The 24180-nt window shown below is 42.8% G+C and overlaps 1 protein-coding gene across 2 annotated transcripts in view; it reads right to left on the reverse strand.

Moving 5' to 3' along the window:
* The window catches only part of TMEM181 (transmembrane protein 181), a 123020-nt gene extending 99138 nt beyond the window's left edge, over nucleotides 1–23882 (reverse strand). Inside the window, exon 1 of one of the 2 annotated variants that reach the window (XM_073627887.1) lies at nucleotides 23492–23882. In XM_073627887.1, coding sequence (XP_073483988.1) covers nucleotides 23492–23622 — 131 coding nt within the window. In that variant the 5' untranslated portion in view covers nucleotides 23623–23882. Of the gene's footprint in view, nucleotides 1–16447; nucleotides 16596–23491 lie in introns of those variants that run through there. The other variant, XM_073627888.1, reaches the window with a different exon arrangement.
* Between the last annotated feature and the right edge of the window lie 298 nt (nucleotides 23883–24180).

The raw sequence follows: 24180 nt of genomic DNA on the forward strand, positions 1-24180 counted from the left end.
GGGGGGGGGGGGGGATGTGGATATTACAGTGGGGGGGGGGGGGGATGTGGATATTACAGTGGGGGGGGGGGGGGATGTGGATATTACAGTGGGGGGGGGGGATGTGGATATTACAGTGGGGGGGGGGATGTGGATATTACAGTGGGGGGGGGGGATGTGGATATTACAGTGGGGGGGGGGGGGGGATGTGGATATTACAGTGGGGGGGGGGATGTGGATATTACAGTGGGGGGGGGGATGTGGATATTACAGTGGGGGGGGGGATGTGGATATTACAGTGGGGGGGGTGGTGATGTGGATATTACAGTGGGGGGGGTGGTGATGTGGATATTACAGGGGGGGGGGGAGGAGATGTGGATATTACAGGGGGGGAGATGTGGATATTACAGTGGGGGGGGTGTGGATATTACAGTGGGGGTGGGGATGTGGATATTACAGTGGGGGGGTGTGGTGATGTTGATATTACAGGGGGGGAGATGTGGATATTACAGGGGGGGAGATGTGGATATTAGGGCTGAAACAACTAATCGATTATGAAATTAATCGATTACTATTTTCATAATCGATTAATCGGCCAGTAACATAATGGGGTAAAAGAAAAAAAAAACCCTAAAATGAGCCCCTTATAGTACAACAAGAGCAAATAATTGTTACTGTAAATATTACTTTCACAGTTCTACACAAAAAAAAAAAAAAATAATAACCCCTTACAGTAGTGATTATCTGCTTTTTCTGGTACTTTTAGTTTTTTTCACCCCATTATGTTACTAAACATCTTAGACCTGGTTCACATCTATGTGTTTTTTGGTGCTTTTTGCAGAACGCACTACAGTTAATTCACATGGTTTCCTATGGGACATGTTCACGCCAAACTGTGCTTTTTTTGGTTCAATATACTTCAATAGAAAAGCTGCAGAAAAGCATGTCGTTTTTGCAGCAATTTGTGTTTTTTTAATCTGCCCAACAACAAATTGGCCAAAAAAATACAAAAAACGCAAATCACAGCAAAATCACGTGCACAAAAATCAAAACGCACAGCAAAAAGCACTGCAGAAACAGATGAAAAGCAAACTGCACAGGTGTGTACTGAGCCTTATGCTGGCCACACGGATCAATTTTCAGACGAGAATATTCAGACGAAAAATCTTTGTACATTCACTGAATGAAAGAACGAACATTCTTAAAATGACATTTTTTTTGAAGGAAGACATTGTTTTTGTTTTTAATAAAAAACATTTGATCACTAAGTGATGATATTTACCAGATTCACCCTTTAATAGTATATACAGTATATCTCCTCTAATAGTATATACAGTATATCTCTTCTGTCTGTTATGCTCAGAGTGGATTCGATATTTTGCTCCCTAACCATATTATTGGTTATTTATATTTACCACTGCATAGAGATATTTAAGAATAAATTACCTTTTTTTTAAAAACTTACACATTAAATTATACACCACACTTTTTTTTAAGGTTATTAACCGAATAATCGATTAATCGAAACAATAATCGTCCAACTAATCGATTATGAAAATAATCGTTAGTTGCAGCCCTAGTGGATATTACAGTGGGGGGGGGGGGGGGAGATGTGGATATTACAGTGGGGGGGGGGGGGAGATGTGGATATTACAGTGGGGGGGGGGGGGGGGGGAGATGTGGATATTACAGTGGGGGGGGGGGGGAGATGTGGATATTACAGTGGGGGGGGGGGGGGGGGGAGATGTGGATATTACAGTGGGGGGGGGGGGGGAGATGTGGATATTACAGTGGGGGGGGGGAGATGTGGATATTACAGTGGGGGGGGGGGAGATGTGGATATTACAGTGGGGGGGGGGGGGAGAGATGTGGATATTACAGTGGGGGGGAGAGATGTGGATATTACAGTGGGGGGGGGATGTGGATATTACAGTGGGGGGGGGGGAGATGTGGATATTACAGTGGGGGGGGGGAGATGTGGATATTACAGTGGGGGGGGGGGGGAGATGTGGATATTACAGTGGGGGGGGAGGAGATGTAGATATTACAGTGGGGGGGGAGGAGATGTAGATATTACAGTGGGGACTATATGGTGGTGGAATTTTTACAGGTTTTTGTAAATTAAATTTTTTTTTGTTGATCCGAAAATGATCCGATCCGTGACTCCTGATCCGAGGAACGATCCGAACCGTGAGTTTTTTGATCCGTTGCACCCTTAAGAGCCACTACAACTAACTCAAATAGTATGTAAACTTATTTAATAAGGCTGCATTCACACATGATCGCCACAATTCTGCCCTGCGATTTCAAATGGCTGCAAAACCGGAGACCAGTTTGTGAGGGGGGGGGGGGGGGGGGGGGAGTGGCCTGGAGAAAAACAAGGTAGGAGGGGGGCTACAGAGAAAGAAAAAATATTGTAAAACATTGTAACAACGTAAATGTATTAGATTTTTGCATGTTTGCCTCCCAGAACTGTAAATGTCACTGCAATTGGTGGTTACAAAAGAGTGCCAGATGGGCAATGTGTGCAATACATACAAAGGGATCAACTGCAGTCAGATGAAATGATGGTTATTTCACAGGAAATTATGTTTAAGAAAACCCCATGGATGAAAGTACAATATCGAATCGGGTTACAAAGTTCAAGAACTTGGTGACTGCGCAACAAGCAATATAAATGATCTCTCTCTGATAACTGTTGAGAGTACACGATGCTCCGTGATTTTTTTCTTTGGTACAGTGCATTCATAAAGTATTCAGACCCCCTTCACTTTTTTCAATTTTTTTTTTTTTTTATATTGCAGCCTTATACTACAGTCGTTTAAAATATTTTTTTTTCTCACAAAGTGAAAACAGAATTTTAAATTTTAGAAATGCCTGAATTTTTAACCACTTGAGGACCGAGCCTCTGAGATTTGTTGTTTACAAGTTAAAAACAGGTTTTTGTTTGCTAGAAAATTACTTAGAACTCCCAAACATTATACATTTTTTTTCTAACACCCTAGAGAATAAAATGGCGGTCGTTGCAATACTCTGTCACACCGTATTTGCACAGCGGTCTTACAAGTGCACTTTTTTTGGAAAAAACACACTTTTTTGAATTAAAAAAAAAGACAACAGGAAAGTTAGCCCAATTTTGTTTTGTATTATGAAAGATAATGTTACGCCAAGTAAATTAATACCCAACATGTCACGCTTCAAAATTACGCCCGCTCGTGGAATGGCGACAAACTTTTACCCTTAAAAATCTCCATAGACGACGTTTAAAAAAAAATTCTACAGGTTACATAGTTAGTCAGGTTGAAAAAAGACACAAGTCCATCCAGTTCAACCTTAAAAACAATAAATAAAATAAAAAATATTGTACAATCCAACAATTTTATACCCTCAGTTGATCCAGAGGAAGGCAAAAAACCCCAGCAGAGCATGCTCCAATTTGCTACAGCAGGGGAAAAAATTCCTTCCTGATCCCTCAAGAGGCAATCGGATTTTCCCTGGATCATGCATGTTTTGAGTTACAGAGGAGGTCTAGAATTATTGCTTTCGCTCTACCGATTGCAGCGATACCTCACATGTGTGATTTGAACACAGTTTTCATATGCGGGCGCTATTCACGTATGCATTCGCTTCCGCACGTGAGCTCGGCAGGACGGGACGCGTTTAAAAAAAATTTCGATATTTTTTTTTCCTTATTTATTTTACATTTTATTTTTTTTATTTTTAAACTGTTCTTTATGTAATGTGTAATGTAATGTAAACATCCCTTGTAATAGGAAAAAAAGCATGACAAGACCTCTTAAATAGGAGATCTGGGGTCAAAAAGACCTCAGATCTCATATTTACACTAAAATGCAATTAAAAAAAAAAAAAAGGCCCTTTAAGAGCTATGGGCGGAAGTGACCTTTTGACATCGCTTCCGCCCTGCAATGGTATGGAGACAGGTGGGGGCCATCTTCCCCTCACTCGTCTCCATACCCAGGAAGGACAAGCATCCGATCGCCTCCGCCACTACCGATGGCTCCGGTAAGTGCCGGAGGGCAGCGGAGCGCATCCGCCACAGAGACCACTATTATTGGAAACCGGACCATCTGCCAAAGAAGAGGATACCAGGGTTATGGCAGCTAGCTGCTGCCATAACAAAGATATCCCTCTTCAAAATTAGGACGTATATCAGCGTGCGGTGGTTCGGAAGTGGTTAAAAAGAAAAGACTCAAATATCACCTTGGCATAAAAGTATTCAGACCATTTGCAGCAACACTGGTGCTGAGATTTCCACACCTTGATTGGAGTCCATCTGTGGTAAATTAAATTGACTGGACATGATTTGGGAAGGCACACACGTCTCTATAAAAGGCCCCACAACTAACAATGCATACTGTAGAGCAAAGGCCATGAGGTCAAAGGAACTGCCTGTGTTCCGTGATGTTCCGGAAGTGATGTCCCATCGCGGCCATCTTGGTACACCCAGCCGCAGTAAGCCTACAGTCTGAAGTTGCCAGGCGGACATCTTTTTACACCCACGAAGTCTTGCATTTCACACTTTTAATTTTTACCAGTAAATTGAACTTATATAGTGAAATACAGTGTTTAGAACTCGGTGACACTGTTTTGATGCTGAATTTTAAAAGCAGTGGTCTTCTGTCAGATTTGCAAACGAGTGAGATCAGCAGACTTGCCGCTGCTTTTAAAATTCAACATCAAAACAGTGTCACGGAGTGTAAAAAAAAATAATATTGTGAAACACAAGAGTTTGGTGGCTGTGACGGAATGTCAATTCCGTTACGAAATCTGACGGGTCATCTAATCTGACGGAACACCTAATTTAATGATTGAGCACATAAACAGTGTGAAATGCGTCTACCAGGCACTCTGTTCTTGTGGGGTCACTCTTGAATGTCCCAATAAAGGATTTTGGATCACAATCGTGGTATGCAGCCGATTAGTTTCTTTACTTACTGAAGGAACACCTGTAGAGCTCAGAGACAGGATTATTGTTTTCAAGTGATATCTTGAAAGTGTAGTAAACCCCACCAGGAGGAAAATACATACACAATTCAACAAAATAAGCAGTGTACAAGTTGAGTACAACACTGCAAGTTGAATACAGACTGGCAGTTAAGAAAGGACATCTGGCAACTGTGGTATTACGCAATACCACAGTGTGTCAGGCACATAAGCACAGGTGATCATAGAATGGAGGACTAACCTCAAGTTGCAGACACGTCAGAGCAAGTGTCACGAGTCCCTGTTTGTGGCAAGGAGAAAGCAAAGAAAGGTAATGAACACAAAAAGTAGTCCAGTTTAGTAAAGGGGTAAAGAAGTAGTGAGAGGATGAGGAAAAAAGTAGGAGGTAAAAGGGGGAATAGAAAGAACAAAAATGAGGGAGAAGGAGATAGAAAAGAGAGCTTGATAAGAAAAAAAACAGGAAGGTTTGTGGGGTCCAACCTGGCATGCCATGCCACTGACCATCCAAGAGTTGCATTTAGAGCAACAGAAGGGAGTAGTCTAGGTTCAGATAGTTATATTTCAACCACAAAGACCAGGTTTTGAGACATTTAGTGAATGTTGTTGAGAATAGCAGGGGTTTCTTGGTGAATCATGGAGTATCATGGGCCTATCACTCTCTGCTTCACCTCTGAGAACTCTAGGATCAGTTGCTCCCAATCTTTGGCCAGCATTTCCAATTTCGTTTTATGTTTTCAGGAGTCAGAGACAGACCTATGGAATAAAACTTCCAGGGATTCTGAACCATGTTTTTATTCAATACCAAAACGAATAACATTATATATGCGAAGACAGAATTGTCAGACCCTAGGGCAATGCCACCATATAAAGAGAGAAAAAAGGTGCAGCGCTCAAAATAAAAAAAAAAAAAAAAAAAAAAGTCCTTTAGACCCTTCGTTCTTCAAGTATAAATAGTGGCCGAACACTTCATGGGGTATATGTGAAGAGTGAGAGAGGAAAGATAACCACCACAACCGGCACCTAAACACACTGCCTCTTACCCTCCTCGTTGGACCCTTATCACAGGGGTCAATGAGCAGATAGATGGAATAAACTCTCTTATTCACGATCATCCACAATCGGTCAGGCACAGCAGATAAAACAGGATGGACACAGGTATCCCAGTCTCCATGCTCTGTTCCCAATGATCACACCATGAGATCCACATACATTATTATCCCATAGAACAGGGTTCTTCAAACTGCGGCCCTCCAGGTGTTCAGGAACTACAATTCCCAACATGCCTAGTCATGTCTGTGAATGTCAGAGTTTTACAATGCCTCATGGGATGTGTAGTTCTGCAACAGCTGGAGGGCCGTAGTTTGAGGATCCCTGCCATAGAATATAAAAGAAGAATACTCATGGTGTAGTAGTTCTTATTCAAATTTAATGACTAAAACAAAAAGAATATTGCACTCACATTTCCATATAGAGGTTAATTGCTTTTCTGTTTGATACAAACATACAGCTCCTCGCTGATACTGCCAACAAGATGGCCACCGCGTCCCGGCATAAAGTCGCATCATAAGCTCCTCCCTACGCGTGGACGTCGTCAGGGGCGCCGCTGTCAATGTGTGACGAACTGCATAGGGAGGAGCTTAAGACATGACGCGACTGTATGCCATTTACCAAGACCATAATGCGCAAATTCACACAGCTGGGGTGGTCAAATCGTGGTTTGATGAGCATGCAAGCGAAGTCTCGCTTCTTCCCTGGGCGCCATAGTCGCCAGACCACAGTATCCTAGAGCCACTATGGTCAATTTTGGAGAACAAGGTTCGGGTTCGTTTTTCGCCTCCATTAGGTCTGTGAGAACTGGAACGATTTTTGCTGAAGAGTGGTATCAGATTCCATTATTCACCATCTAAGACTTAGATTTGTCAATTCCCAGAATTCAGGCCGTCTTGGATTCCAAAGGCGGTCTAACACCATGTTCGGTAACAATTTGGTTCTTTTACCTGGTGTTTCCATAATTTTGTCCAACCCTTGTATTTATCCCCCAAATATATCTAGTGATGCTGCAAAAATAATAAAACAATAAGGCCTCATACACTGCGTTTTTTAAAACGTCCATAAAGCTAGTACCGACACAAGGAAAAAACAGCGTTAAAAACATGAGTTTATCCACCTTTTGCATTGGCGTCAATGCGCGTTTAGCCGTGCTAGCTTTCAGCCATGTTTCTCTGCCTCTATTCAAAATCAATGGTTCCCTATGGGAGCGCACTGATTGGATTGAAGTCGCACCAGAACTTGGATCAAGACGATCCGACTTGCAGGGCAACTTGTGTGCTGAGAATCTTAAAGGGGAACCCCGTCAAAATGTAAGGAATTTTTGTAGGGGGCCTCCCCCCCCCCCGCAAAAGAGGAAGTAAAACCCACCAGGGGAGAGGCGGCAGCGGGGAGGGAGGTGGGACCACCTTTTGCCGAAGTGATCGAGTGGCTAATTAGCCACTCAGATCACTTCTGCCGGATAGGGAATCACCAGCTGAAAAAGATCTATACCGGGATGAAGCCTGTAGGTGCAGGCATCATTTCGGTATAACCCCTGAAACAGGAGGACGTCCATGTAAGCCCTCCCAGCAGGAAGTGGTTAATGCATCAGTGACATTTAGGAACGTGACAGTAAAAGGAAAATCATGAACGTAAAATAAGTAAATGAATGAACAAATACTTAGAATGAAAAATGGCCCGCCTAGACACATAACAATATGTTATTCTTTTTGTACTAAAATTGTATTCATACGTTACACAGACAATCCAGTTTTCATTTTTTGCAATCAGAGAGACTACATTGCTGAAAAATGAATGAGGGGCATGTGCCACTTAGCCACAGAAAAGGAGCACAGTACCAGTTCCAGGGACACTGGTGCAAAGCCAAGGAGGGGCCAACATGATTTGAGGGGAACTGTCATGATGGGAGGGGGAGATATGCTCAGTCAGGGATGGAAGCACTGTGCCAATGATGCGGTTTTAGGTGCAATATGATGCTCAGTCAGGATTGGGTTGTGGTGGTCTTTGCAAGTAAAGGTCTTTTCTGTTAGGGTCTATGGCGTAAAGGACGCACATGTGCATTTCCATGCAGTTGGCCACTGGAACCTGCTGTTGTCAATCACAGGAAGCGATCAGAGAGTGGAGCCTGCACGAGTGCCCCCGTAGCCAGTTGTTTGCTATGGGGGCACTCGGCGGGGGAGGAGGAGCCAGGAGTGCCAGCAGGGACCCAAGAAGAGTTGGATCAGGGCTGCTCTGTGCAAACCCACTGCAAACAGCAGGTGAGTATAACATGTTTGTTATTAAAAAAAAAATTTGAACCGGATATGCTTGGTTCATATTTCATGTCTAAGGTGTATAACCACTTTAACCACTTGCCGACCGTCTGCCATCGTTATACGTCAGCTGTTTAAAGAGGAACATCGTTGTTATAGCAGCAGCTAGCTACCATAACCATGAATATCCTCTTTAAGAGCGGGAGGTCGGCTTTCAGATAAAAGTGGTCTCTGTGGCTGCTCCGGTGCCCTACGCCGCTTACCGAAGCCGCCGGTGGAGGCGGTCAGGTACTTCTCTGTGTGTGGTATGGAGCTGAGTGAGGGGAAGAAAGACCCCCACCAAGCTCCATACCACTGCATGGCGGAAGCGATGTCAAAACGTCACTTTCGCCCAAAGCTCTTAAAAAGGGACATTTTTTATTGCATTTTAGTGTAAGAATGAGATCGGAGGTCTTTTTGACCCCAGATCTCATATCTCATATTTAAAAGGAGGTCCTGTCATGCTTTTTTTCTATTACAAGAAATAAAAGTGACTTTTTTTTTTTTAAACAGTGTAAAAGTAAAAAAAAAAAAAAAAAAAAAAAAAAATTTTCTTCAACGCGCCCCGTCCCACCGGGCTCACTCACAGAAGTGAACACATACTTGAGTAGTGCCCGCATATGGAAAACAGTGTTCAAACCACACGTGAGGTATTGACGCGAGCGTTAGATTGAGAGCAATAATTCTAGCCCTAGACCTCCTCTAACTCAAAACATGCAACCTGGAGAAATTGTTAAACATTGCCTATGCAAATTTTTAAGGGTAAAAGTTTGTCGCCATTCCACAGGCGGGCGCAATTTTGAAGTGTCACATGTTGGGTATCAATTTACTCGGTGTAACATCTTTCACAATATAAAAAAAAAAAAAAATTGTGCTAACTTTACTGTTGTCTTATTTTTTCATTCAAAAAAAAGTGTATTTTTTCCACAAAAAAAAAGTGAGCTTGTAAGACCGCTGCGCAAAATACGTTGTGACAGAAAGTATTGCAACGAAATTATATATATATATATATATATATATATATATATATATATATATATATATATATATATATATATAAAAAATGTTTGGGGGTTCAAAGTAATTTTCTAGCACAAAAACCTGTTTTAAACCAGTAAACACCAAATCCCAAAACAAGGCTCTGTCCTTAACCGCTAAGCCACCGCCCACCGTCATATGACGGCTGGACGAGGCTTCTGTTGTTCTGGGAGGACGTCATATGACGTCCTCGCCCTCCCGAGCCACTAGGGGGCGCGCGTGCCCGCTGCGTCACTCGGGACCCGGTGCGCGTGCCCGGCGGCCGCGATGTCCGCCGGGCACCCGCGATTGCCGGGTAACAGAGCAGGAGCGTGGATCTGTGCATGTAAACACAGATCCACGTCCTGTCAGAGAGGAGGGGAGACCGATGGCGTGTCCCTTGTACATAGGGACAGCGATCGGTCACCTCCCCCAGTCAGTCCCCTCCCCCCACAGTTAGAATCACCTCCTTAGGTCATACATTAACCCCTCGAGCGCCCCCTAGTGTTAACCCCTTCCCTGCCAGTCACATTTACACAGTAATCAATGCAATTTTATAGCATTGATCGCTGTATAAATGTGAATGGTCCCAAAAATGTGTCAAAAGTGTCCGATGTGTCCGCCGCAATATCGTAGTCACAATAAAAATTGCAGATCGCCGCCATTACTAGTAAAAAATAAATAAATAATAAAAATGCTATAAATCTATCCCCTATTTTGTAGATGCTATAACTTTTGCGCAAACCAATCAATATACGCTTATCGCAATTTTTTTTTACCAAAAATATGTAGAAGAATACGTATCGGCCTAAACTGAGTAAAAAATTTGTTTAAAAAAAAATTGGATATTATAGCAAAAAGTAAAAAATATTGTGTTTTTTCAAAATTGTCCCTCTTCTTTTGTTTATAGCGCAATAAATAAAAACCGCAGAGGTGATCAAATACCACCAAAAGAAAGCTCTATTTGTGGGGAAAAAATGATAAAAATTTAATTAAGGTGCAGTGTAACATGACCGCGCAATTGTCATTCAAAGTGCGACAGCGCTGAAAACTGAAAAATGGCTTGGGCAGGAAGGGGGTGTAAGTGCCCTGTATTGAGGTGGTTAAAGTGGATGTAAACCCAATGTCATCCTTTCTAAACTACTGCCATAGGGGTTATCTATAAGGATATACATGCCTCCTGAATGTATCTTTACCTGTCAAATGTCTCCCCTCTGTCTGTTATTAGACCTGAAAAACTGTATATTCTGTGGGTGGGTCTGTTGTCTGGAGCTTGGTGGGTGGAGTCGTGATGTCAGTAGACTCCCAGCCCACCTACACTCCTTGTCAATATGCATTTTCTCCTGTGTATTTCTAACACTGAACTTCTGCTGAACTTCTGCTACAATCTCTAACATCCATTGAAAAGACAGGAAAGTAACCACATGACTTCAGCATGCCAAATCATGCTGAGGTGTGGAACAGCCAATCCTTGCAGAGCTGCTGAAGAAATTAAAAAATAATGCCTGTGTCTTAGGCTAGTGCACAAGATGTAAATCACCTGTCACTCACAGCAAGGGGGAGGATTTGACAAAGTTTTTCTCAGTTTGTCAAGATTTTTCTCACTGAACATTAAGTCCTCATGCACACGGACGTTTTTACAGCTGCTTTTTTGAGCTTTTTTTGCAGCTTAAAAAGGCCTGTCTATGTTAGTCTATGGCTTCATGCCCACCTAGGCGTTTTTTGAGCTGCAAGTAGCATAGGCGTTTTTAAGCTGTAAAAAAAACCCAGGACCAGTGGGTTCTGAAAGACGTTTTTCAGCTGTAAAAACGCTCTAACGCTGAAAAACGCCTGACAAGTTGCCTCCCGTTCTGTGCTATGGAACCATTCTAAGGGGAGCGACGCAAGTCGCTCCGACTTAGAAAAAGGTTCCTGTACGACTTTGGGGGCGACTTGCATAGACTTCTATACAGAAGTCGTTTTGCAAGTCGCCCGGGCAGTCGTTTGCAGGTCGCCTGCAAGTCGTGTTGCCCCTGTGTGAATGGGGTCTTAGGTGATGATTGTAGTAAAAGTGTAAAAAGTGACCAGCATTCAAAAAGATGCATTTCCACAATTTGTTGTGAATGTATCATTTTGCATACTGTAGATCAAACTGCCAAGCCAAGATTTCAGGGCCTGGCACGGTGTCTTTGATTCAGGTTCACCTAAAAGGGAACAGTATCACACCAAATCTTCAGTAATACTTCACATTTAGATTATATTTTTTTTGGCCATCTTTAACCTCTTCCTAAACGCCATACGTATATATACTTCCTTGTTGAGAAGCAGAGACACTGGGATCATGGATGCAGCTGCAGCCATGGCTCCAGTATCAAAATTTGCAGCCAGGAATGGACTTTCATGTAGAAGTGATCCAAACAAATCTACAGCCGCCCAATCACTTCTAGAGGGTTCGGAAAAGGGCCCTCCTTCCCGCTGCTACCAGCCACTGTTCTCAGGCTCTCTGGAGCGATAGGGGAGTCCAGAAGTGCTGCGCCCAGAGGAATGGTAGGCATATATACACATACCCACCCCTCCTTTGTGAAGTCAAACCAGAAGCAATGCGGATTCCGGCTGAGTTCACACCGCAGCACGGAGCAGCTGACAGCAGGGGTTCGGAGCATCCCTGTTCACAGATTTCAGGTCCAATTTCAGTCTAATTTTTTGGATGAATTCAGACCTGAAAAAGACCAGAAGACGCACAGAACCCTTGTGCAATTCGCTCCGGAGATGTATTACCCGGCTCTATAGAGAGCCGGTCACAATCTCCTGACATGCGAATGGATACAGGTTTCCCCGCATCCAAATTCACTAGAGTGTGAACCCAGCCTTAATAACTTTCAGTTTGTTTACAAGCTGTTACTGGCTCATAAATCATCTGATCGATTCGATCTCGGTTTCATCAGATGCTTTTGAGGGCAGAGGAGAGAGGTCCTGTAGGTCCTGCACACATGTGAGGTACCAATCCCAAATGTCAATATAAGTCAGAGCAATAATTCTAGGGCCAGACCTTCTGTTTAACCACTTCCTGACCGCCGCACGCCGATGTACGTTGGGTGCGCAAAAGGGCGTACCCGTACGTCCCTTCGTAATCCGGGGCTAGCGGGCACGCGTGCCGCGGGAGCATGCCCGCGGACTCGATGTCCGCCGGTGGCCCGCAATTGCGACGGGGAGAGGCAGAACGGAGAAATGCCTATGTAAACAAGGCATTTCCCTGTTCTACCTAGTTACATGTCAGGAATCTACTGCTCCCTGTCATCGGGAACAGCGATTTCTGTCATGTCCTAGGTAGCCCATCCCCCCTACAGTTAGAACACGCTGAGGGAACACATTTAACCCCTTGATCGCTTCCCAGTGTTCAACCCCTTACCTGCCAGTGACATTTACACAGTAATTAGTGGCTATTTTTAGTTCTGATCGCTGTATACAATTCAATGGTCCCAAAATAGTGTCAAGTGTCCGATCTGTCTGCCGCAATCCCGAAAAAAAAAAAAAAAAAAAAAAATCGCAGATCACCGCCATTACTAATAATAATAAAAATAAATTTATAATAAAAATGCCATAAATCTATCCCCCTATTTCGTAGACGCTATAACTTTTGCACAAACCAATCAATATACACATATGATGATTTTTTTTTTTTAACCAAAAATATATAGAAGAATACATATCAGCCTAAACTGAGAAAGAAATTCGTTTTTTTATATATATTTTTGGGGGATATGTATTATAGCAAAAAAGTAAATATTGATTTTTTTTTTTTTTCAAAATTGTCACTCTTTTTTGTTTATAGCACAAACAAAAGAGGTGATTAAATACCACCAAAAGAAAGCTTTATTTGTGGGGAAAAAAAAACAACGTCAATTTTGTCTGGGTACAACGTCACACAACCGTGCAATTGTCAGTTAAAGCTACGCAGTGCCAAATCGCAAAAAATACTATTGTCAGGAAGGGGGTAAAATCTTCCGGGGCTAAGTGGTTAAGTGGTTAAAGTGATTCTAAAGGTTTGTTTTTTTTTTTTTACTAATAAACATGTTGTTATACTTGCCTGCTCTGTGTAATGGTTTTGCACAAAGCGGCCCCCAACCTCCTCCTTTGGGGTCCCCTGCCAGTGCTCCTGGCTGATCCTCCCTCCCTAGTACCCCCATAGCAAGCCACGACCTGGTGATAACAATGCTTTTCAGGCTCCTGTAAAAATATAATAAATGCACATTTTTTTCACCTGCAAAATCATGTACATTTATTTTAACCACTTGAGCTCCAGAAGGTTTTACCCCCCTTCCGGACCAGGCCATTTTTTGCAGTACGCACTGTGTTGCTTTAACTGAACGGTTGTGCGACCCTGTACCCAAATAAAATTGATGTCCTTTTTTTCCTGCACAAATAGAGCTTTCTTTTGGTTGCATTTGATCAACTCGATTTTTATTTTTTGCACTATAAACAAAAAAAGGCCAACAATAAAAAAAACACAAAATTTTTTACTTTCTGCTATAAAACATTCCCAATAAAAAAAAAAAAAAAAATCTAATTTCTGAACCAGTTTAGGCCAATATGTATTCTGCTACATATTTTTGGTTAAAAAAAATAAAATAAAAATCCCATTAAGCGTATATTTATTGTAGATGCAATAAGTTTTGCGCAAACCAAACTATGGGATAGATTTATGGCATTTTTATTTATTTTACTAGTAATGGCGGGAATCAGCGATTTTTAGCAGGACTGTGACATTGCTGAGAACAAATTGACACCAACTGACCCTTTTTGGGGACCAGTGACACCAATACAGTATTCAGCGCTAAAAAATGCAGTGATCGCTGCATAAGTTACACTGGCAGGGAAGGGGTTAACACTAGGGGCGATCAAATGGTTAAGTGTGTCCCTAGGAGGTGCTTACTGTGTGGGGGATGGATACACTGGTGGAAAAGAGAGATCCGTGTTTCAGGTTAGCTGAAACACAAGATCTCGCTTTTGATCCCTGAAAGATCAGCAGTTTGCCTTGTTTGCAGTGGCCATTGAGGCCGCCAGACCCACTGATGGACACAGCGGGAGCCAAATCACAGCAGGAGCGGCGTGCCCCCTTTACCGCATGCACAAAATCACATCCAGGCCTCCCTGTATAGCTTGTCAGCAAATCCTGCCCAATGATTCATGGCTGGGTCATGCTGATCTGATGTGTACAATCACAGCCCAGAGCTCTGTGTGGATAAACCATATAGAGCAATCTGCCAGTTTATCATCCCTGCACTAAGATCTATTAGTAAAAGCACCGCACATAGGCACACATTTAATCCCTTGATCGTCACAGATGTTAACCCTTTCCCAGCCAGTGTCATTAGTACAGTGACAGTGTATATTATTACTGATCAATGTCACTGGTGATGTCAGTGGCAGTTAGTCAGCTCCCCCCAGCATCAATTAGTGTCAGATTGTCTGCCGCACTCATAGTATCATTATACAGTAGGTTTCTGATCACTGCCATTAGTAGTATAAAAAAATAAAATAAATCCCAGTATATGCACTATAGTTTGTAGACGCTATAACTTTCATGCAAACCAATCAATATACACTTATAGGGATAGATAGATTAAAAAAATATATATATATATAAATCTAAGACATGTAGCAGAATACATTTTGGCTGAAATTTATGATCAAATACCACCGAAGGAAAGCTCCATTCTTGTGAAAAAAAAAAAAAAAAGATATAAAATGTAATATGGGTACAGCTTTGCATGACCACCAGTGAAAGTAGTGCAGTGCCAAATAGCAAATAATGACCTGGTCATGGAGGGGGTAAAATCTTCCGAAGTGGTTAAAGAACTATTCACCAATCACAAATAAGCGAACTGTCTGCTCCAATGATGGGGTACTATTCCTCCCACTGACACCAAAAGGCAATTCTCTTGTTTGTAACAGGTGGATGATTTTGTTATATGTTTTTTTTTTTTCCATAATCATACTTACCTAGGTGGATGCAGCATCTATCCCCCGACACCTCAGCACTGAGAACCGAGCGATCGAACATCACTAATGGCTCGGTTCTCTCAGCTCCCCGAGCGGAGAGCTGCTGCCTGTCAATCAGCAGCTCTCCACTCTGCCCCCTCGCGCTCACTGGACCACTGGGCTGTGGAGGGGCGGGAGCGGCCATCTCAGCCGCTCGCTAAGAATGGTATCAGTCCAGGCACCTGGCGGATTCTGGCTTTTATTGTCGTGATGACGCGGTGCCTGGACTGATTTCTGTGATGTCAGCAGAGAGCGGAGTTCAGCCCGCTCTCTGCTGAAAATGGCTGACAGGAGTGCAAAATTAATTGCACTCCTGTGACCCATAGGAGAAGCCCAGCCGAACAAGCTCAGGCTGGACTTCTCCTTTAAATAGTAATCTATAATGCACTTGTCATGATGATCCGGGGTTGTGTGTGGCCACAGAAATGTTGCGGCTTTTTTTTTTTGCTGCGGTGTGATCACCAAATAAAGTGTTTTTGGAAATCCCTGGTGTGCTGGGGGCATTCCTTCCTTCTTATTCTTTCCTTATCTTCTGACGGTGCACCACACTGCATTTGAGTATATTGTGCTGCAATGCACGTTATTATTATTATTCAGGATTTATATAGCGCCAACAGTTTGCGCAGAGCTTTACAACACATCTGTAAGAACGTGCATTGGGGTCCCATGCAGAATGAAGTGCATCAAACCAACACATCTAACACGCGTTACTGCAAATAGATGGCGTGAAAGAAACCGCAGTGTTCTTAATGACACCACACATAATGAGTTCTTTTATCAGCACACAGAAAAAAAAAAAAAAGACTCCTACAGACATATAATGTTTAATATCATCCTCCAATGACAATGGGAGACCAGCATCTACCTAAGAAGAAGAATGGCTCCCCAAACATGTACAAAGTCTGATAATATAGAAGCCAACACTGCTGCAACACAAGTCTCCGGAAGTCTAATGGTCAGAAGTCTATTTCCACATGCCCAGGCTGCAGTACATAAGGTGTCACACACCCTCCGGTCACTGTACAACAGGTTTTGAACTACCTCCACAACACACTACTGGAACTCCCAGAGTACAGCACACAGGTATCGGCTCCGGGAAGCTCCCAGCCCCTCCACACACTTACGGCTCCATGACACCTCCAAGGCTCCCTCAACCTCCCGTCCGCCTTCCTTCAGCTGCCAACTCACTGAGCAGTCCAGCCGCTTCTACACATGTTTGGGAAACGCCCTCTTCCGTATACGTCACGCCCCGCCCTCTTTTTCAGGCTTCCTTCATTCCAGGGAAAGAAAGAGGAAATAGCTATAGCCGGCAACAATGTCGCCATTTTTAATACTGGCGGAAAAAAAAAAATACCTCGTCGAGCTACTATTGTTACAATTAGGCCCCATGCACATGGATATAGGAAAATATGCTGCATTTTTTTTCTCCCAATACTTAACAGAAAAAATGCTTCTAGTGTTGCATTTTTATGCACGTTTACAAGCGTTCCTATCCACATTTGTGCCATAGCTCCCGACTGTCCCTGATTTCGAGGGACTGTCCCTGATTTCGAGCAATGTCTCTCTGTCCCTCTTTCCCCCTCATTTTGGACTGATCTGTATAGCTGTATATAAAATGCAATTTTTATCCTTCAAAAAGTGTTTCCCAGTGCTAAACCTTTCATCCAGTTTCTAAATTGCTGCATTTGTAAATTTTAAAAGCCAATATAAAGGAATAGTAGTGGTAAAAAAAAAAGCCCTTGCAGATTTCATTAACCCTTTTTTTTGGTTAATCCTCCTTTAAGTGGGTGTGGCAGGAGGTGTGTCCTATGCCTACATACGTTTGCTGGTAGGTGTCCCTCATTCCCATCTCAAAATGTTGGGAGGTATGTTTATGCGCCTACTGAGTTAAGCTGCATAGGAGCTTAAAGAGTTCTACCCATTTAAAAGTCAGCAGCTGCAAAAAGTGAAGCAGCTGACTTTTAATAATCGGACGCTCACCTGTGCTACGGTCCAGCGATGCGTGCACATGAAGCCTCGCTCCTCTCCCCCTCCTCTCCGCCGGCATTATAACTGTGGGCGCCCGGATGTGGCTTGCCAGCCGGGCGCGCACTGCGTGAGCCGCGCTGCGCTCTGTGATTGGCCGGGCAATTTTCTGGGACCTGTGAGGTGTCCCAGAAGATTGCAGGGAGGAAGGGGGGAGAGGAGATTTTCCTTCTGGCGCCGCGGCGCCAAGGGAGGAAGTGAGAGCTGGGTGCCTGTAACAACAGAGTACCCGTCCCCCCCGCCCCAAAAGTGTGGCATGTCAGGGGGTCACCAATACTTAAAGCAGAAGTTCCATTTTTGGGTTCCCAAAAGTGGAACTTCCACTTTAATAAATCCTTACCCGCTGACATGCCACATTTGGCGTGTAATTTTTTTGGGGGGGGAGCGGGTACCTTGTTTTCACAGGTACCCAGCTCCCACTTCTGCTCCTGGCGCCTCCTCTCCCCCTCCCTCCCTGCAATCTTCTGGGACACGTCATGGGTCCCAGAAGATTGCCCCGCCGTTCATAACATGCAACGCAGCTCGGTTGTGAAGCAGCAAGCTGTCACAGCTGGGTGCCCACACTTACTTTAACACTTGCGGTGTTAAAAAAAAAAATACCCATCATGTCCGGAAGGCCTCCAAGGAGAGGCAGACACTCACAGGCCAATAAAAGAGGGCAAGCAGCCTCTGAAATAAAACAACAGGGACCATTCCTGCACCCAACAAGAGTAACTGCGAGGGGTTACAGTGTTCTGGCACCACCAACACCTAAGGCCCAATGTTTCTGCCCCTGTTTAACAAGGGCATGCAATTACAATTTTTGAAATAATATTTAACAGCAGGGACCATTGCTGCGCCCAACAAGAGTAACTGTGTGGGGTTACCGTGTTCTGCCACCACCAACACCTAATGCCGCATACACACAGTCGGACTTGCCAATGGGACAAGCTCTGTCGGCATTTCCGACAGAAAAATTTAGAGCATGTTCTCTATCTAGGTCCGTCGGAAATGCCAACAGAAAAAGTCCAATGGGGCATACACACAGTCGGATTATCCGACCAAAAGCTCCCATCGGACTTTTTCTGTTAGAAATTCCGACCGTGTACGTGGCATAAGGCCCAATTTTTCAGCAGAGTATATAGTGCAGTCCGTATAGTATATATACTGCAGTTCAGAGTATATAGTGCAGTCCGTATAGTATATATACTGCAGTTCAAAGTACTGTATATAGTGCACTCAGTGTAGAATATATAATATAGTGCAGGATATATATAGTGCAGTGTGCAATATATAATATAGTGTATTGAAGTGGTTAAGGAGTGCCCTTTGACAGAATTAAGAAAAAAAACGGCATGGGTTCCCCCCCCCCGTCTGGTATGGATTTGGGGGGGGTCCCCCCACACCATTTTTTTTTTTTTAAATGGCGTGGAGTTCACCTTAATATCCGTACCAGACCAGAAGGGCCTGGTATGCACTGGGGGGGGGGGGGGGGACCCACGCTTTTTTAAAATGATTTTTTATGTATATTGTTGGGATCTGGCAATACATTACAGCCATGATCAATTTTAAATTACATTTTTTCCTTTAGAAATGTCATTTTGCTGCGGTACTTTTCTAAACATGGGGAAATGCGCAACTTTACAGGCAGACTAAGGGGACCCCCCAGGCACGATATGTAAAGGAATGTTTCATTTTTATAGTTTCACTTTAAGCATTCTTAAAATCACTGCTCCTGAAAAAATGGCCATTTTAAAAACGTTTGCATTGATACATTGATACATGTCCCGTGGGGCAGGACCCGGGTCCCCATACACTTCTTATTGCAATAACTTGCATATAAGCCTTTAAAATGAGCACTTTTGATTTTTCACATTCGTGTCCCATAGACTTTAACGGTGTTTGCATGTTCGCACACATTTTTTGTCTGTTCGCAAGTTCTGGTGCAAACCGAACCGGGGGGTGTTCGGCTCATCCCTACTGCTGACTTTTAAATGGGTGGAACTCCACTTTAAACCCATTCTGCTGGCTAGAATATTAAAGTTCCACTTTAATATCTTAATATTAAAGTGGAACTTTGGTCAGGAAATGAAGTCCTGCTAGATCATTCAGGCTGGCCCCTTTTGCAGGTATAGCATTAAAAATAAATGTCTATACTGTTTAAAGTGGAAGTAAACTTCCAACATTAAATGTTACCTATAGGTAAGCCTATAATAAGGCTTACCTACAGGTAGTGTAAATATCTCCCAAACGTGCAGCGTTTAGGAGATATTTACTGTACATACAGCCAGTGACATCACTGGCGCATGTGCTCTGAAGGAACGGCTGCCAGTGCTGTGTTCCGTGATCGGCGGCTCCCGTGCACATGCCGGAGTGATGTCATTGCGGCCCACGGCCAGTCACAGAGCTGGAGTCCGTGAACCCAGAAGCAAGATGGGCGAAGATGAAAGTGGTCTCCAGCAATAACATTGCATCACTGGAATGTTTTGTTTTCAAGTAAGTTTCACATGATATGCTAGTAAGCGTTGCATACTAGCACATTATAACTTGCAGGTAAGCAAAAAAATGTTAAAAAAGTCCAGCGGTTTACAACCGCTTTAAAATAGAGTAATACACTGTCTCACTCTGCTTTGCACATGCTCAGTTGCTCTCTATTTTAGGCAATGCAGAGTTTGTAGAGGGGCCGATCTGACAGCCTTGAAGCGGAATTAAACCCTCTTATCCTTTACAGCCAAGTAAGCTGCTTCTGTTTGATCTGTAACTGCATTGATGCTTCACATGTGATCAGTTATGACACCAGTCATTTGATGGTTTGACAGTTTGGTTGAAGAAACAAGCAAATGTGACAGTTAGCAATTCTGGCGTTCCAGGAATGTAACTGTTTTTTGAAACTGTTAAATTGATGGGTTAAGTTCCGCTTTATGATTTACTGCTGTTCAGGGGCTCTGGGCTTCAGCAAAATGGTAGCCCCTGGGAAGAAGTATCAGGAGAAATGCTGGAGGTAATTTACAGCACACACTAATTTTGGTAGCATTATTATTAACGTGGTTGTAAAGTCAGAAGGTTTTTTTTTATCTTAATGCATTTTATGCATTAAGATAAAAAAGCTTCTGTGTGCAGCAGCCCTCCTATACCTACCTGAGCCCCGATCCAGCGAGATTTTTAAATAAAAATAAAAAGACTTTAGCATCACTTTAACGTGGACTGTATGTTCCTTGCTAAAGAACATATATTTTTTATCAAGTTGTTATCGGTAAAGTTCCACTTTTTTATTCTAGCCATTAGAATAAATTTACGTGCATATATTCCCGTATAGTTGTGTACAGGTATAAATTACGATAGAAAACTCCTCTCTGAATGTTGGTTTGGGGTATTTTTTTTATACCCCTGAACGCTGAATAAATCAAGCTGATTACAGCGCCTACAGAAAGGGGTGCTGATGTTTCCAGCATGCAAGGGGCCAGAGAGCAGCTTAAGCCTCACGCTTGGCTCACACTATTGCGGCTCTGCAAGCCGCATTTTCAGGGGCGTGGCAGCACATTTGTTTGAAAAAGGCTCCTACACCATTTTTAAAATGCAGCGGCAGTGAAGACACATGGTGCAAACATTTCCTGGTGGTTCCCGCATCTTCAAACACACTGCTTTTTTAGATGTGTGTGGGTGCCATTAAGACTGAATGGCAGTGCCGTGTTTTTTTAATGAGCAGGGTGTTTTAGCTGCAGGTGTGGGAGCATAGTGTGAACCAGGCCTTAGTCAAAATTATATTGTAACATCAATCAATCAGAAAAAAAAATGTATGCTATTAAAGCATACTGCATGTCATCTGTGCACTTGTACATGTTGATGAGTAGCAGCATTTAAATTGAGCCATCATTGGGATTCAATAGCATACACGTTAATGTGCACTGCAAATAAATCAGGATGAATTGCTTGGGCCTACACAATGTCACATGAGGATGTCCTGTATGAGTTCTGATAGAGGAATGGAGCAGGACAGGAGGGAGGGCATGCACAGTGAAGGTAGGTACAGTATCAATGGGTGAGGGGTTGCTTTCTAAGAGACCTATACTGGGACTCTCAGCAGATTGTGAGTCAGACCCCACTGTAGAGCTCTGGTTCTACCAAGTAATTTAAGAAATTAAAAAAAACAGCCAGGGTCTTTTTCTTGGCAGAAAAAACATGCATTATCTTTTACCCCCCCAAAAAAACGTTTTGCTCATATCTCAAGCAGTTTTATTTGTGTGTGCTGCCTGTAGCACATAGAAGAATGCTTATACTCATCTATCAAGCTGGCTATTCCTCAGATCTTCACTCACTTCCAGAGCTACAGCCTGCAGCTGAATCTTCATTTCCGACACTTCCACGTGTGTCAGATGTAAGTGGTTCTACGCATGGGCCCCTACATCATTATAAGGCACAGTAGTGACCTAAGGGCTTGTGGATGGAACTACAACATGCAGCAGGGGACAAACTTAGAATTGTGTTAGATATGTAGGATTTGCAGTAGGCTTTAGCCATGCTACAAAGCAAAAATCAGAAGGAATGGTTGGTGAGAAGGGGGAGTGTAAACAATCTTCTATTGCAGGATGTGTTTTCTTTTCATTTTTTTTTTTTTTTTACGCAACAAAGTTGTTTTAAACAAATGTGACGTTTTCCTCTAGAGTCTAGATGAGTGGTCCCCAACCTGCAGCCCTTTACATGGGGCACTATTCTACCCCTCTGACACAAATAATAGGGCATTATTCATACCAATGAACCACGCTGACGGAGAACCATTTCTCCCACTGCCACCAATGATGGGGAACAATTCCTCCCACTGACACTAATGATGGGACACTATTACTTTCACTGATACCAATAATGGGACAATATTCTTTCAACTAATATCAATACCGGGCCACTATTCCTTCAACTTACACCAATGTTGTGCATTTTTCCTCCCACTGACACTAATGATAGGGCACTATTCCTCCCACTGATGCCAACAGGAAGACACTATAATGCCCCGTACACACGATCAGATTTTCCGACAACAAATGTTGGATGTGAGCTAGTTGGTGGAAACAACCGTCCAACTGTGTGTATGCTCCATCGGACATTTGTTGGCGGACTTTCTGCCAACAAATGTTGGCTAGCAGGTTCTCAAATTTTACGCCAACAAATGTTTCTTGTCGGAATTTACGATCGTGTGTACACAAGTCCGTCGGACAAAAGTCCACGCATGCTCGGAATCAAGTACAAGCCAGAGATATAACTAGCGTTCGTGATGGAGATATCACGTACGTCTTGTATGTCACTACGTTCGTAATTATTGGCCAACATTTGTGTGACCGTGTATATACAAGACAAGTTGGAGCCAACATCCTTCGAACAAAAATCCACGGTTTTGTTGTTGAAAAGTCCGATCGTGTGTACGTGGCATTACTCTCACTAAAACCGATGGCGCATTATTGCTCCCACTTACCACCAACTTTGGGGAATTTTTTACTCCCACTGACTGCAGGGCATTGTTTGGCTTAGCTATTAATGGTATATACATTTACATTTCTTTTTTTTAACAGTATATACTTTCATCTTTTTACTAGGAATGTTACAGATTTTGTCTGTTGCGAATAATCGTTGCATAATAAGATAAAATATAACTTGACACACATTAATAACAGCACAGCAGCACATACAGATCCAGAATAAATATAAACTGCCCCAGCCATCTGGATCGTAGAAATTGAGGAAGACTGGAGACCGGTGGGAGGTACTGTTTTGTGGTTGTATTATTTTTGTCTATAGTTTTGGTTAAGGGGTTTTAAGCAGAGCTGTTGAATATACTTAGCAGTTTGTGGAAATTCTCATTGTCTGTATAGTACAAAATATACCAGTATAGTATAGTGCTATTAGCCCATGCTAAGAGACAACCTGTAGGTAGTTCAGTATAACAACAGACTGACAGACATGAGGCATTATTACAGGAGAGAAGATGTCAGTCTATGCCACACTTCTTAAGATATATTCATTTTGTCCACTATACAGTGCCTATCGATATCATGCCACCTATATTTTAAAGCATCAGCATAATATTAACATTGGTGATGAGCCAGTTTATTGCAGTAATACCCTAAAGAGGCAGCAGTGACAGGTAAATTTTAGCAGGAGCCATATTACAGTACCTGTAGTAGCGATCATCTCTGTATGGTGTCAAGTCTTCTTTCAGTTCCTTGTATGCATCACTGACCTTTTTGAAGAAATCTTTAAATTCATTACATAGGGCACTTTCAAACGCTGCATAATCTGGATCCATCCTGCTATATTTCACCAGCCATACATCAGGTGAAGTGGAAGAACCAGGAATCACTGAAAGGGTAGGGTTTGCCTACAATTTCCATTGATTTGCTTTCAATGCATTGTCTTTTGAAATCTATGTCATCTGTTTTTTTTTCTATTTGCTTTTGCTTTTCGCTTCCTGAATGCCTTATTGAATTAAAGCAAGCCAGCTGCTTCGTCTCTATGCAGAATCAAGTGATGCTGCTAAGGGGGAGTGTAGTGCTGTTTGCAGGGAGACCACCCACAGGATGCATCATAGACATTGTGCTGCCATCTATGCAGGTTTCCATAGGAATTACATCATGAATTAGATGCTAGCAGAGCTGGATACTGTAGCTGAAAGGCTAGGCACTGATGATAAATCCTACACAAGACTTGTGTATTTATTTAACCTCATCCTATCCAGATGTCTTTATTTTATTTACAGTATCTCACAAAAGTGAGTACACCCCTCATATTTTTGTAAATATTTTATTATATCTTTTAATGTGACAACACTGAAGAAATGACACTTTGCTACAATGTAAAGTAGTGA

This window comes from Aquarana catesbeiana, linkage group LG04 (genome assembly GCF_042186555.1).
Source record: "Aquarana catesbeiana isolate 2022-GZ linkage group LG04, ASM4218655v1, whole genome shotgun sequence".
In the NCBI taxonomy this organism is placed as follows: Eukaryota; Metazoa; Chordata; class Amphibia; order Anura; family Ranidae; genus Aquarana; species Aquarana catesbeiana.